The sequence below is a fragment of the Pleurodeles waltl genome, chromosome 5, assembly GCF_031143425.1.
Source record: "Pleurodeles waltl isolate 20211129_DDA chromosome 5, aPleWal1.hap1.20221129, whole genome shotgun sequence".
Lineage (NCBI taxonomy): Eukaryota > Metazoa > Chordata > Amphibia > Caudata > Salamandridae > Pleurodeles > Pleurodeles waltl.
Window position 1 is genome coordinate 301,395,616 of NC_090444.1, and position 15,767 is coordinate 301,411,382.

Genomic DNA, 15,767 nt, shown 5'->3' on the forward strand with positions numbered 1-15,767 from the left:
GGTGTCAAAGTCACACGCAATATGTAATAGATACTCTACACAAACTAGGGTTTTCTATAAATTACCAAAAATCTCACTTGCAACCATCCCAAATAAAACAATACTTGAGAGCCACACTCAACACGCAAAGAGCAAATGCCACTCCAAGCCCACAAAGAGTTCAGTCGTTTCAAAATATAGTGTCAAGCATACAACCAAACCAACAGTACACAGTCAGGTTTGTAATGAAACTACTAGGCATGATGTCCTCATGCATCGCTATTGTCCCAAATGCACGGCTACACCTGCGGCCCTTACAACAGTGCCTAGCAAAACAATGGACGCAGGCACAGGGTCAACTTCAAGATCTAGTGTTGATAGACCGCCAAGCACACTCTTTGCTTCAATGGTGGAATCCTGTAAATTTAAACAAAGGGCGGCCATTTCAAGACCCAGTGCCTCACGCCACTATTACAGCAGACGCTTCCATGATTGGGTGGGGGGGCACACCTCAACAATCACAATATACAAGGTCAATGGGACAATCAACAAAAACAACTTCACATAAATCACTTAGAGCTACTAGCGGCCTTCCTAGCACTAAAAGCTTTTCAACCCCTTCTAGTCCACAAACACATTCTTGTCAAAACAGACAATATGACAACAATGTACTATCTAAACAAACAGGGGGGCACACACTTGTCACAACTATGCCTCCTAGCACAAAAGATTTAGCATTGGGCAATTCACAACAACATTCGTCTGATAGCGCAATATATACCAGGCATTCACAATCAGTTAGCCGACAATCTCAGTCGGGATCACCAACAAACTCACGAGTGGGAAATACATCCCCAGATTCTACAGGATTACTTCCACCACTGGGGAACACCAGACATAGATCTGTTTGCAACACAACAAAACGCAAAATGCCAAAACTTTGCATCCAGATACCCACACCCTCAGTCCAAGGGCAATGCTCTATGGATCAATTGGTCAGGGATATTTGCTTACGCTTTTCCCCCTCTCCCACTCATTCCTTTCCTAGTCAACAAACTGAGTCAAAACAAACTCAAACTAATGCTCATAGCACCAACGTGGGCTCGCCAACCGTGGTACACCACACTGTTGGACTTCTCAGTGGTACCTCACATCAAACTCCCAAACAGACCAGATCTGTTAACACAACACAAACAACAGATCAGACACCCCAATCCAGCATAGCTCAACCTAGTAATCTGGCTCCTGAGGTCTTAGAATTTGGCTATCTAAACCTTTCAAATCAGTGTATGGAAGTCATTAAACAAGCAAGAAAACTGACAACAAGGCATTGTTATGCTAATAAATGGAAAAGATTTGTTTTCTATTGCCAAGCAAATCAAATCACACCGTTAGATGCCTCCATACAAAACATTGTGAGTTACTTACTACATCTACAAAAAGCAAATCTAGCTTTTTCTTCCATCAAAATTCATCTCACTGCAATCTCTGCTTATCTGCAGATCAAACATACAAAGTAACTTTTTAGAATCCCAGTCATTAAAGCCTTTATGGAAGGTCTAAAAAGGATCATACCTCCAAGAACCCCACCAGTACCCTCATGGAATCTTAATATTGTACTTACACGACTCATGGGTCCACCTTTTGAACCCATGCATTCTTGCCAGATCCAATTCTTAACTTGGAAGGTAGCTTTTCTAATAGCCATTACTTCACTACGAAGAGTTAGCGAAATACAGGCGTTTACTATCGAAGAACCTTTTATACAAGTACACAAACATAAAGTGGTTCTCCGTACAAATCCAAACATTTTACCAAAAGTCACTTCACTGTTTCATCTAAACCAAACAGTAGAGCTCCCAGTCTTTTTCCCACAACCAGACTCGGTAGCAGAAAAGGCACTGCATACTTTAGACATAAAAAGGGCGCCAATGTATTACATAGACAGAACAAAATCATTTCGTAAAACTAAGCAATTGTTCGTTGCTTTCCAAAAACCCCATGCTGGTAACCCTATATCCAAACAGGGCATAGCCAGATGGATAGTCAAATGCATTCAGACCTGTTACCTCAAAGCTAAAAGAGACTTACCCATTACACCAAAGGCACACTCCACTAGAAAGAAAGGAGCAACAATGGCCTTTCTACGTAATATACCAATGACAGAGATTTGTAAGGCAGCCACTTGGTCTACACCTCATACCTTTACCAAACATTACTGTGTAGATGTGTTAGCAACACAACAAGCCACAGTAGGACACGCTGTACTAAGAACATTATTTCAAACAACTTCAACTCCTACAGGCTGACCACCACTTTCGGGAGAATTACTGCTTTGTAGTCTATGCACAGCATGTGTATCTGCAGCTACACATGCCATCGAACGGAAAATGTCACTTAGTCGTTGCCCATGTGCAATGGAGCCCAAAGGGAGGAGTCACTCGGTCCCGTGACTCACAAAGACTTCTTAGAAGAAAAACAACTTGTAACACTCCGAGCCCAGCACTAGATGGCAGGAACAGTGCACAGCATGTGAATCTGCAGCGCAACATGCCACGAACAGATGTACACTGGGTAAGTGGCATTTTCCATACATATATACTGAGACTGACTCCTGCTTAAGAACCCCTCCCTATCAACCTCCAGATAGACAGATTTAGGCAGGCTGTAAGGAAGTGGCTCCCTGTTGCAATTACCCCCCACTTTTTGCCTGATACTGATGCTGACTTGACTGAGAAGTGTGCGGGACCCTGCTAACCAGGCCCCAGGACCAGTGTTCTTTCACCTACAATGTACCATTGTCTCCACAATTGGCACAACCCTGGCACCCAGGTAAGTCTCTTGTAACTGGTACCCCTGGTACCAAGGGCCCTGATGCCAGGGAAGGTCTCTAAGGGCTGCAGCATGTCTTATGCCACCCTAGGGACCCCTCACTCAGCACAGACACACTGCTTGCCAGCTTGTGTGTGCTGGTGGGGAGAAAATGACTAAGTCGACATTGCACTCCCCTCAGGGTGCCATGCCAACCTCACACTGCCTGTGGCATAGGTAAGGCACCCATCTAGCAGGCCTTACAGCCCTAAGGCAGGGTGCACTATACCACAGGTGAGGGCATATGTGCATGAGCACTATGCCCCTACAGTGTCTAAGCAAGACCTTAGACATTGTAAGTGCAGGGTAGCCATAAGAGTATATGGTCTGGGAGTCTGTCAAAAACTAACTCCACAGCTCCATAATGGCTACACTGAATACTGGGAAGTTTGGTATCAAACTTCTCAGAATAATAAACCCACACTGATGCCAGTGTTGGATTTATTAAAAAATGCACACAGAGGGCATCTTAGAGATGCACCCTGTATTTTACCTAATCGTTCAGTGCAGGACTGACTGGTCTGTGCCAGACTGCTGCTGAGAGAAGAGTTTCTGACCCCATGTGGTGAGAGCCTTTGTGCTCTCTGAGGACAGAAACAAAGCCTGCTCTGGGTGGAGGTGCTTCACACCTCCCCCCACAGGAACTGTAACACCTAGTAGTGAGCCTCAAAGGCTCAGGCTTCGTGTTACAATGCCCCAGGGCACTCCAGCTAGTGGAGATGCCCGCCCCCTGGACACAGCCCCCACTTTTTGGCAGCAAGTCCAGGAGAGATAATGAGAAAAACAAGGTGGAGTCACCTACCAGTCAGGACAGCCCATAAGGTGTCCTGAGCTGAGGTGACCCCTGCCTTTAGAAATCCTCCATCTTGATTTTGGAAGATTCCCCCAATAGGAATAGGGATGTGCCCCCCTCCCCTAAGGGAGGAGGCACAAAGAGGGTGTAGCCACCCTCAAGGACAGTAGCCATTGGCTACTGCCCTCCCAGACCTAAACACACCCCTAAATTGAGTATTTAGGGGCTCCCAGAACCAAGCAAGATAGATTCCTGCAACCTGAAGATGAAGAAGGACTGCTGACCTGAAAGCCCTGCAGAGAAGACGGAGACACCAACTGCTTTGGCCCCAGCCCTACCGGCCTGTCTCCCCACTTCAAGAAAAACTGCAACAGCGACACGTTACACAGGGTCCAGCGACCTCTGAAGCCTCAGAGGACTACCCTGCATCTAAAAGGCCCAAGAACTTCCGAGGACAGCTGCTCTACTCCAAAGAAGAAACATCTTTGCAACAAAGAAGCAACTTTTAAAGACAACACGTTTCCCGCCGGAAGCGTGAGACTTTGCACTCTGCACCCGACGCCCCCGGCTCGACCTGCGGAGAAACAACACTACAGGGAGGACTCTCGGGTAACTGCGACCCTGTGAGTAGCCAGAGTTGACCCCCCGTGCCCCACTCAGCGACGCCTGCAGAGGGAATCCAGAGGCTCCCCCTGACCCGACTGCCTGCTTCTAAGAACCTGACACCTGGTAAAGACACTGCACCCGCAGCCCCCAGGACCTGAAGGATCCGACCTCCAGTGCAGAAGCGACCCCCAGGTGGCCCTCTCCCTTGCCCAGGTGGTGGCTACCCCAAGGAGCTCCCCCTTGCCTGCCTGCTTCGCTGAAGAGACCCCTGGGTCTCCCATTGAACTCCATTGCAAACCTGACGCCTGTTTGCACTCTGCACCTGGCCGCCCGTGCGGCTGAGGGTGTACTTTTTGTGCTGACTTGTACCCCCCCAGTGCCCTACAAAACCCCCCTGGTCTGCCCTCCGAAGTCGCGGGTACCTACCTGCTGGCAGACTGGAACCGGGGCACCCCTCTTCTCCATTGAAGCCTATGTGTTTTGGGCACCACTTTGACCTCTGCACCTGACCGGCCCTGAGCTGCTGGTGTGGTAACTTTGGGGTCGCCCTGAACCCCCAACGGTGGGCTACTTTGGACCCAACTTTGAACCCTGTAGGTGGTTTACTTACCTGCAAAACTAACAAACACTTACCTCCCCCAGGAACAGTTGAAAATTGCACTGTCTAATCTTAAAATAGCTTATTGCCATTTGTGTGAAAACTGTATATGCTATTTTACTAATTCACAGTTCCTAAAGTTCCTAAGTGAAATACCTCTCATTTGAAGTATTACTTGTAAATCTTGAACCTGTGGTTCTTAAAATAAACTAAGAAAATATATTTTTTTATATAAAAACCTATTGGCCTGGAGTAAGTCTTTGAGTGTGTGTTCCTCATTTATTGCCTGTGTGTGTACAACAAATGCTTAACACTACCCTCTGATAAGCCTACTGCTCGACCACACTACCACAAAATAGAGCATTGGAATTATCTCTTTTTGCCACTATCTTACCTCTAAGGGGAACCCTTGGACTCTGTGCATGCTATTTCTTACTTTGAAATAGCACCTACAGAGCCAACTTCCTACACAGGCCAATGAGTGTCAACCTCCAGACAGACAGATTTAGGCAGGCCAATGAGTGTGCCGGTTGTTAGGGGATCAAATATGAGAAAAGAAGTTGATGGCAGTATTCACTTCTGCTTCACCGCTAGAAGTCTCTGGGATGGAAACCATGTCTTCCTTGCACAAAAGGGAAGGACCAGGATCATCTCTGTCGACTCTTTATTGAGTCTTACTGAGAGTCTTGGTATTAGTGGAATGGGAAGAAAACCGTAGTGGAGCCCTTCCGGCCACACATCTATTCATACTGCTCTTGAATCTAGGAACCTTGACAGGAATTGAGAGTTCTGAGGAGTGGCAGACATGAAACAGACAGTTACATTATTGGAACTCCCCAACACCTGCATATCTTCTGGAAGATTGCAGGGGCCAGGACAAAATCCTATGAACTTGAAAATACCATGCTTAGCCAGTCTGTTTGGGTGCTCTGAGCCCTCCTGGTGTATGTTAATATACGACTCATCAGATTGTGTGTGGTCCAAGAGCACATTTGATAAACAATCTGAGTCAGGGAAGGGGAACCTGTCCCAACAAATGGGTTATGTAGGACATTGCTATCATATTGTCCGTGCGTATTACTAGTGTTCGTCCCCTTATTAGCAGCAAAAAAACATTATTGCTCTCCGGACCACCATTAGCTACTTCCAGTTGAAAGATCTCCCTTCTTCTGACTCCTCCCAGAGACCCTGTGCTTTCTGGTCTGCTGGAGGAGCACTCCATCCGGTGCTGCTGACATCCATACATACCTTGCACTACTGAATTGGGGTGAACAAAGAAGGTCCGGTCCCCTTGTTCAATATGGAGTGAGTTAATCATCAAGCAGGACTCTCTCAAATCACAGGAGTCCTAAGGATTAGATGTTCATAGTGCCCCTTGAGAAGGAAACGGTGACTGAGAATCTGTAACCACCACCAGTCCCAAATGTAGTTGTGCCCATGGAACGATGCTCAGATTTGCTTCCTGTAAAGAAATAGAAGAATTTTCTATGGATGATAAACGTGAGACTAAACAGTGTTCAGGAAAATAATACCAATCACCATATTCCTCTGGATTTCAAGCCACTCTCTTGCTGATGCTTCTGATTCCATCAACATATGCTGTGGGAGGCTTCTGAGCCTTTTTTCTTGGACTCCTGCAACACCTATAATACCCGAGTTGTGTCAAATACTGCCCTTATATATTCTAACCTCCGAGATGGATTGAAGTGTGACTTCTACCAGTTCACCAGAAACCCAAATCTCTGCAGGGTCTGGACAATTGTTTCTGTATCCTTCAAAGATCAACAGCATGAAAGACACTGGATTAAGAGATCGTCCAGTTATGGATGGACTATGACCCCCTGGGCACGAAGAAGGCCCAAAATAGGAGCAAGAAAAACTGCGGGTACGGTCTGTAGCCCAAAACGGGTCACACCTAGAATTTCTAGTGTTTGTTCTCATCACCAAATCTCTGGAATCTCTATTGTTTTGGTGCTATCGGTATATTCAGATATGCTTCTTCCAGGATTAACTTTGTAAGAAAATCACCATAGGAGGTGAGAGGGATGACCTGTTGGTCTGTGTTCATCTTGAACTGAGTAGTAGGGATATACCTGTTCAGGAACCTCAGGTCTATGATCATTCTTTAATCGCCTGAGGCCTTCCGCACTAAGAAAACTCTGGAATAACATCCAAGGACCCTCTCTTCCAGATTCACTGGGAGGATGTCCTTCTCTAGTAGAATGGAAATACTGTCTCTCAGAGCCTTCTGTCTGACTGGTCGTAGGCGGCCTCCTACTGAAGTGGTAGAAGTCCTGCCATGATCAGGATCCTTGTTTCGAGTTGCCTGTCTCAACCGGCTGACAAGTGGCAGAAGCTGTGCAAGATCATTCAGGCTCTAACCTGCTTCTGTTCTGAAAAAAGTAAGTTTTCCTTGTCCTTTGGTGGTCTGATCTTTTCCTTCAATTCTTCCCGTCCCTCTGTTTCTAACAGAAAGATTGCACATACTTTTGGCTCTTAAAAAAGTCCTCCAAGTCTTCTCCAAAACATTTACTACCCACGTTAAGGCATTCTTAGCAAACAATTTTACTAAGCAGCCTCCACCTTCCTGTTTCTATGATGTAGGTGTGTCTTGCTGCAACTGGACCAGCAGAAGCCATTGCTTCAGGTTGTCAAACATTATATAGGATAAAAACTGGATCTGAATCTTCATTCTCACCAGAAGCTGGAAACAATCTTATTCCTCCTGAATGAATCCCAACCTTTTGACTTCTATGGACCCCCTGCTTTATCATTACTGGAACCCCAGGACAACCCCGAATCATTATTGGAATCCAGGGACTCCCACTGAGTCATTTTTAGAAGCTGAGTTCCTCAGCATAAATACTGTCAATTTGAAAAGCAAAACAATACGCAAAAAATACAGAAGCAAGCATTCATCAAACACATACACAAATAATAACACATTTTATTTACTTTGCAAACAAAAATGAGAGAAAATTAAAATTTAATAGGCAGATAGGAGCTTTTCTGAATTCAGTTGAAGCCACAGATCATCCATACTTTATTCTGTTTGATGCATCTGCACTGCTCCCAGGAATCAATCTGAGAATACTCATTTAATGTTTAGCCTCCAATTTCAAATTCCTTCACATTTACAGTATGTTTTAACATTTCCAATTGTACAGTTAGCCACTTTATTAATCTTTTAATATTATTTAATCTTCTAAGCAGTCATGGACAACCTGAGGAGGCTTTGTGGACCGCCAGGGGCCTCCTGGCGACAGGTTGAGACCACTGCAATAGAATAAAGTTTAAAAGTTTTTAACTAGAGATTTAGATGCAAACACCCTGAAGATCTCCACTCATTGTTAGATTAAGGCTGCTTTCATTACTAGAATACGGCCAGCGTCAGTTCTCTTCAGAGTCCACTGAGTCTGAAACAACAAAATATTCAGAGAGAAGGTAAGGTTTACCCGCCAAATTTGATAAGAGACAATCTCCTATTTTTGATTGAGGTTGCTTCAGTTTCTCCCTTACCAAAGAATAACGCCTCCCATGAATTTTGGGACTAACACCTTGTTAAGGTCCTACCATTCATGCTGTAAGAGATTTTGAATAGCCAAAATCAGTGGTACTTTATTAATTGAGGGCTTTTGGAACTCCATAAACCATTCTCTGCTCGTGCTCGGTTGATCTACCTCCCTAGGCAGCTGTAGATTAGAAGAGAACTAAGTCACCTTCTTCATAACAAATATCCCTATCTGGACAGAATTCTTGGAAAAACTTGCCTCCCCCTCTTAATAGAAAGAGCAGTCAAGGAGAAAGGAGAAGATACAGAGAAGCCAGTTTTCTGTTGATCTATGAGAGCCACTGGAGAAGAATATTTCCTGCAGTGACGATCGGATGTGTCAGATAAGGATCTCACCTTTTGCTGTAGATCTTTGACAGAAAGGAAGAGATTTAGCACCGTGGGCTCTAGATCAAACTCTTGATCACCTGTGAATATCTCTCCTCAGATTGAGAGGCATGCTGTTCTTTCTTAAATGTGTTTCCTTATGTTAACAGCAAGCAGTTAAGCTACCTAAATCACAAACCAGAAACTCCCTTAAGTACGACTCTAGGTTATCAAGAGAATGTCCTCTAGACTGCCTGATCAAACACACTCCAGGTCAGGCAAATACTCAAGCAAACCCAGCAGTCTACTAAAAAACAGCTCAAAGAGGGTCCTCCATGTGGAGAAGTCTACATTAGGAGTATGCAGGAGAAAAACAAAAGACGCTGGCTCCAGTGTAGAAAGATCAAGGTGAGCAACTCACACAAAGTTGTCTTAATACAAAGATGAGGTCTGACACCATCTAAGATTTTAACTCAGAATAAAAAGGTAGTGCCTCTGCAGTCACTAGACCCAGTCCTTCTAACTTCTCTTTGCTTTTCTCTTTCTTTTTTTGAAAATGTACTTTTATCCTGGTTATTGAAACTGTTTGTAATGCTCCAGACCCTATAGGAACACATGACCATGAAAACATCAAGACTAAGATGCTTAACCTTCACTTGAGAGTCTAGTACCGTAATCACTGGGCCATACGTGACTCTCTTATCCTTAATTTGAATAATATTAGCAAGTGGTGCCCTGTGCAGCTGCTTACCAACAAGAAAGTGGTGGAAATCGCAAAATGGCCCGCCTTAAATAAAGGGCATGGTGCCGGCATGTTCGCCTACAGTATGGAAATGAAACAGTGGTGCCCTCTTAAGCCATGTAACTGTTGTTCAGTGGCTCCGGCCACTCAAAGATAGGAAGCATTAGAAACAGCGCCAACTGAAGCCTCATATACTAGATACAGATAAAAACCACAGGGCCAGTGCAGGCATTAAGCTTCCTCCCTTCAGAATGGCACCGCTAGCAGCCTGCAGAAGGCGAAATCTGGCTACATAGCCCCCCAAATCCAAGAAAGGACAGGCATCCTTCCAGTATCACAAATAAATTCTAAGTTCCTACCTTATCCAAGGACATATTGGCCCAGGGGCCACAGCACCCTCCGAGAAAAGGACCCACCCTAACAGACTTCTAAACAGCCCTTCGAAAGTAACAAGGGCACACAAAAACAAGAAGTACTGTGAGGAGATTAGGGTTTTACGGATATTTTCCTATATTTGTAACAGAAATAGAGAAGAGCTCAATGAATTTGTGAGCAGTATGTGGTGAATAAGCACATTCACTGCTTAGGTAAGGACTTGGAAGGGGAAGAGGAGGTAATAAGTAATAAATGTTAAGTTATATGAAAGATGGTTTACATTATGTGCCTTTACTAGTCGAGGCGATGATGGTGGTAGAGAGGTGTGAATGGATCTGTATTAGAATTATGTGCAAAGGAAAATAACATATTCCAGATGGTTGTACATCTGAAGGTATGTCGGAACCACGCCTGCCGGAACAACGCATGCCTGAACAACAAGGTCGGAACAACAACCTTGTTGTTACCACTAATGCCTTTACCGCGAATGCCTTAACAACGATTTTTCGTTGTTAAGGCATTCCTGGTAAAGGCATTAGTGATAGGCATGCATTGTTCCAGCATGCGTCCTCCTTGGCCCCCCACCCCTAAAAATTACCACGACCCCCCCTCCCTCCCAAAACCACACCAACCCCCCACCCTTGCCCCTAAAACTACTGCAACCCCCACACTACCCCCAAACCTAAAACAACCCCAACCCCCACCCCACCCCTAATACTACTCTGAGCACCCCACCGTGCCCCTAAACCCCCCCAACCCGCCCCTAAAATTACCCGACCCCCCCCCAACCCACCCCTAAAACCTAAAACCACCCCAACCCCCACACCTAAAACCACCCCCACCCCATCCCTAAAACCTAAGCTACCCCAACCCCCACCCCTAAAACCACCCCAGCCCTAAAACAACCCCAACCCCCACCCCATCCCTAAAACCTAAACTACCCCAACCCCCACCCCTAAAACCACCCCAACCCTGCCCCTAAAACTAAAATCCCACATCCGGCCCCCAAAACTAAAAATACCCCGCCCCTAAAACCCCAACCCCCCCACCCCTGCCCCTAAAACTAAAAATACCCCAACACCACACCCGCCCCTAAAACTAAAAATACCCCGACCCCCCCCCCACCCCCTCTTACCTGACCCGACCCCCCACCCCTAAAACTAAAAATACCCTGACCCCGCCCCTCTTACCTGACCCAACTCCCCACCCCGCCCCTTCCCCTAAAACTAAAACACCAACCCCCCACCCTCGCCCCCAAAACTAAAAATACCCTGACCCCCCACCCCTAAAACTAAAACCCCAACCCCGCACCTAAAACTAAAAATACCCCGACCCCCCCACCCCTGTCCCTAAAACTAAAACCCCAACCCCGCCCCTAAAACTAAAAATACCCTGACCCCCACCCCGCCCCTAAAACTAAAACCCCACCCCTGCCCCTAAAACAAAAAAACAAAAAAAACGACCCCCCACCCCCAAAACTAAAACCCGAACCCCTCACTCCCACCCCACTTACCTGACTTGTCGCATCATCCTCCTCAGCCGACTCCCTTGTTTGTGCCTTAACCACGCATGTGCGTTGTTCAGCACATGCGTGGTTAAGGCACAAAACAACGAAGTCGTGGTTAAGGAAAGCGTAGTTCCGCTTTCGTTGCCCACAACTTTGTTGTTCCGGAGTCGGCCTTCAGGGCGTTTCCCTGTAAATCTCCTTTGAAAGTTTAGGTTGATAAAATACTAAAAAAAAGAATGCTTTAGTAAATAAACCATAGGCATGGCGGAGGATCACCTCAGCTGATGATTCTCTCCTCTTGAAAACTTGCTGTTCTGCATAAATGAAGAAGATTCAGTTCAGTGGCAGAATCTTTTAAGCAATTCTCTTCTAGCCACTCTGTGATATATTGAGAGAGGACTAGTGGAAATGTAAACATGCACAACAATTACTCCTAATTCAACTCAAGTGCAGTGGGTGCATTTTTGTCGCGTCTCCAAGACCTACAGTCACTGAATATTCAACCCACTTTTGTGCTGTCCACTAGCAGCTCACAGCCTTGATGTAATCTCCTATTGTCTCACTCAGCAGATGATGCATTTTGCCCTGGAGACCTATACACCTCCCTATAGATTTGGGGCCCCTCGAACTAGCCTGCTGTTTTAGGGTTTTGGCTTGTTCATATTAAGAGTGATTTAATATTTATGTTGCTTCATGTTGATGGGGGTTTGCTATGCAACGATTTGCAACTTCTGCTTGTCGTACCCCTTTCACAAGTAACTATTTATCATGTTTGACCAATTATGAATATAATTTTGTTTAATAGTTTATTTTTAATCTCCTGGTTTTTCTGTGTGTATATATATATAGTGAGCACAAGACACATAATAGGGAGAAAAATGAATACCCTTGTTGCTATATTATTTTTAAGCTCAGTCAAAAGGAGAAACAAATCTTTTTATGAATTGAGTGACAAAATCAACTTTTATGAAAGTTTTGTTTTTTAGCCATGTTTTTATTGTTCTATTTGACACAATAATCCTAAAATAATGAAATATGTTTTTTCTATTCTTATACTCATTTGAGGTTCAGTATGTTTGTGGTCAGCTGTCCGATCAAATAAAATTACTTTTACTTTTATTGTTGTGATAGTTATTGATGTGGTTATTATTATCATTATAATTACTACTTTTATTATTATTAATAATATACTTCAGAAATTTCAGAGACCTTCCATATAAGAAGTATCATGTTAAGCGGTGCTGAGTTATTGCTTTCAGTACTGTGTAAATGTTTTTCAGCTGGAATGCAAGGTGTTGTTAGACATTATCTACTTGAATATCTCTTATATGCATATTTCACATAGTTTTGTTATTGTCTTAGGTAAAATCTCAGACCCTTGAAAGAGAAGCCAAAGATTGCCGGCATCGGACAGAAGAATGGTATGTCTTGATTGTTTTAATGATGACTCTCTAACTGATATTGAGTGGTATAAACCAGAAAGGCTCATGCTAGAAGCATTCCTTTTAATTAGCACTCTTTGCAGATTCCGCATGTTGAACCCATCAAGTATCTCAGGGTAGATCTAGAAAATGTTTAGCAAATCTTGGCATTGTTGTTTCTGGGACAAAGATGTACCAACTACTGATATATGTGAATTAATGGAAAACTAAAACTGAGAAGACCACTTTGGAGAAGAGCAAATCATGGAAAACCAGTTTTAAGGAAATACAATATTAAGAAATTCTGATACATTGAAAATTAAAGGAAACATTTTTGAAGACACATGCATGCAGATACACACACACCCCCACCTCAAATAATCTTGGTAATATCTCTGTATATGTGTATCAAAAATAAATTCAGATCTTGGTCCAGAAAGCAGACTTTTTGTGACTTGGTGTAAATCCATTCAGTAGTTTTTGAGAAATGAAGGCTCAAAAGATATAGATATTGTACGCGAAGGAGGATCTGCGTAGCCAACAGATCTTGAGATCAGGTCTGATTGGCTGCCTTCACATCAACAAAGATGTAATGGCAGCCATTTGAGGACTCAGGGACTCAGTCCAGTCTCCTGATACGAAGTGTGAAAAAAATATGGTGGGGCAGCGTAGGGATATCCCTGCCCCAGATGCAAAAAAAACACGTTTTGTTTTTTAATAGTCAATGATTAGAAAAAAATGCTATAGTTTCCAATTTTTTTAATCCTCTTCCCACCAGGGTGGGCCAGGGCCTGGAGGGTGTGGTGTATAGTTATTTTTGGAGATGGAGGCATGGGGGGCCCCACCCCCAAGCCTTTGTGAGGCTCTGGGTCCCCATCCCTTGGGGGGGCCTGAATTTATATAATGGGAAAGAGATATGTGGCCCCCTTTCCCAAGCTTTGCATAGGACCCACTCCCTCTGGGCCAATATTTAATATTAAGAGGGGGACTCCCTCCCAGAGCCGTCGCACAGAACCACTCATATTCACCAGTTATGGTTATCTCAAGTTACTCGAACTCGTGGTTGAAGAAACTGGAACTCTTGCACCCACCAGGCAGTGTTTTTATCAATGATGTCATGTGAGAAGTGGTTAATAATGTTGTGATTGCAGTCACTGAACATGCATGAGTGATGTAGTATATTAGGGTGCAAGCAGTGCATTGTGAGGGTGCAAGTTATGGTTACCCTAGGGCACAAATTATAGTTACTTGGGAAAATAATAGCAAGTGAATTTCCGTGTTTTCTTTAGATTACAACGTTAGGCTTTAACTTATATTTTACCTAACTATAACATCCCTTTAACCTTTGTATTTTTCAGTGAACTTCGTAGCTTTTTTTAATGTAAAGTAAGTCATTATTTCCATTCTTAGCTATAACTATCACTTTAATATTTATGTTTAGGGAATTTCTATGTAATATGTTTAAGGGTGTATGGTGGAGTCCCCAACACCCCTCAGGCACCCCACCCCCATTTGCTTTTTTTGTTTTTACAGTCCCCACAACAGAGACACGCTCGAAGATTCCTCACATTACAATTCATTGATGGAGTACAAATAGCGCACGTACATAACTTTAGTGACTGTTATAGCGATGCGAATATATAGTATGTACAGAGAGAAAAGACACAGGGATTTTACTTGAGGTATGAAATAGCTTATTGGCTAACACATGTCCGCTGAACAAAAGGTATAACATCCTCTCATCTGATTAAACATATCTGGTACCAGCATATGTAAATTTCTCATTCTCCTCAGAAAATGACCAGAAATAAAACACCTTATTAAAACTTTGGATGGTGAATTTCCTCTTGCTTCAAAATTATCCTCTCATCATCAGGGCAATATCATTTAAAGAAGATAATGATGAGTTTAGCCCATGTGAGATATTGAACCCTGGTTGTTTATTTACATGCATCAAGAGCACTTGTTTGCTTCTTTGCCATATTTTAGGATCTAAAATACCCTCTCAGTCTTTAATAGAGTTTATTTCTGCAGTTTTGTGTTCTGTAAACTTTTCCCAAGAGCATCAAAGAGCTTTACAAGAGAGACAAACATTACTTTTACAGGCAGAATCTTTTCTGAATTCACATGCTATGCATTATTCCGCCATCTGGTTGTCGGTTCCAGAAAGTTTCCTTGAAGACTACATTTCTCCTTTTTTTAAAGTTTTTATTTTCTTGGGTCTCGTCGACCATTGACCCTTCCTTGTTTCATGTCAGATGTATGCACCGGAAATCCCTCAACACATTTGCCATCTTTGAATTCTTTTTTACACCATTGAGTCTGGGAAGCTCAGGAGTCGAGGAAGAAGGAATTCCAGGACAAAACAGTTTTTTCCATGGAAAGCTCCGTTAGGAGAAGGGGATTGGTGGTGACCGATAGGAAGAAGAGATCACCAAGAATATGCCCAAAAACAACAGAGGAACACTAAGGTGAGGAGACCGACTTAAAAGAATCCCTGTGGTCGGAGAATGAGAAAAGGACATGGAGCATACTACCTTTTGATTCTGCCCCATGCGCCCCCTCAAACATGCACAGAAGGATAACACAGCGTCTGTAGCCCAAGTTTCCCCAAGGATCACAGCACACAGCACAAAGGACTGCACGGGTGCACAAAGTTCCTGCCCCAAATCAGCAGTGCAAGGCAAAAGCAGAGGTGGGCTCACTTTGTGATGGCATTGCCACAGAGAAAGCAAGAGTCCCTAAAAGATCTTGACCTGTTAACTCAAGGAGATCGTGGAGAGCCAAACCAGCAAGAGCCACGGAAAAGTGGCAAGGAAGGAGCACAGACTAAAGGTAACCCCTCAGGTTTGACAAATAGTTGAGCCGAAGACCTCAGACTCAAACTGGCAGTGATGCCAAAATCCTCAACATTGGCATGCAGAGTGAAGCCCAAGAAACCACCCGGGTCCAAGACAAGGGACACCAATGAAGGCGGCAAACTCTTGAAACCTGCTTC

General features: G+C 44.1%; 1 protein-coding gene across 1 annotated transcript in view; it reads left to right on the forward strand.

The window, feature by feature from the left end:
* PPP1R21 (protein phosphatase 1 regulatory subunit 21) overlaps nucleotides 1–15,767 on the forward strand; it is a 448,835-nt gene that overhangs the window by 117,398 nt on the left and 315,670 nt on the right. Inside the window, exon 6 of the mRNA XM_069234042.1 lies at nucleotides 12,711–12,769. Coding sequence (XP_069090143.1) covers nucleotides 12,711–12,769 — 59 coding nt within the window. The remainder of the gene's footprint in view (nucleotides 1–12,710; nucleotides 12,770–15,767) is intronic.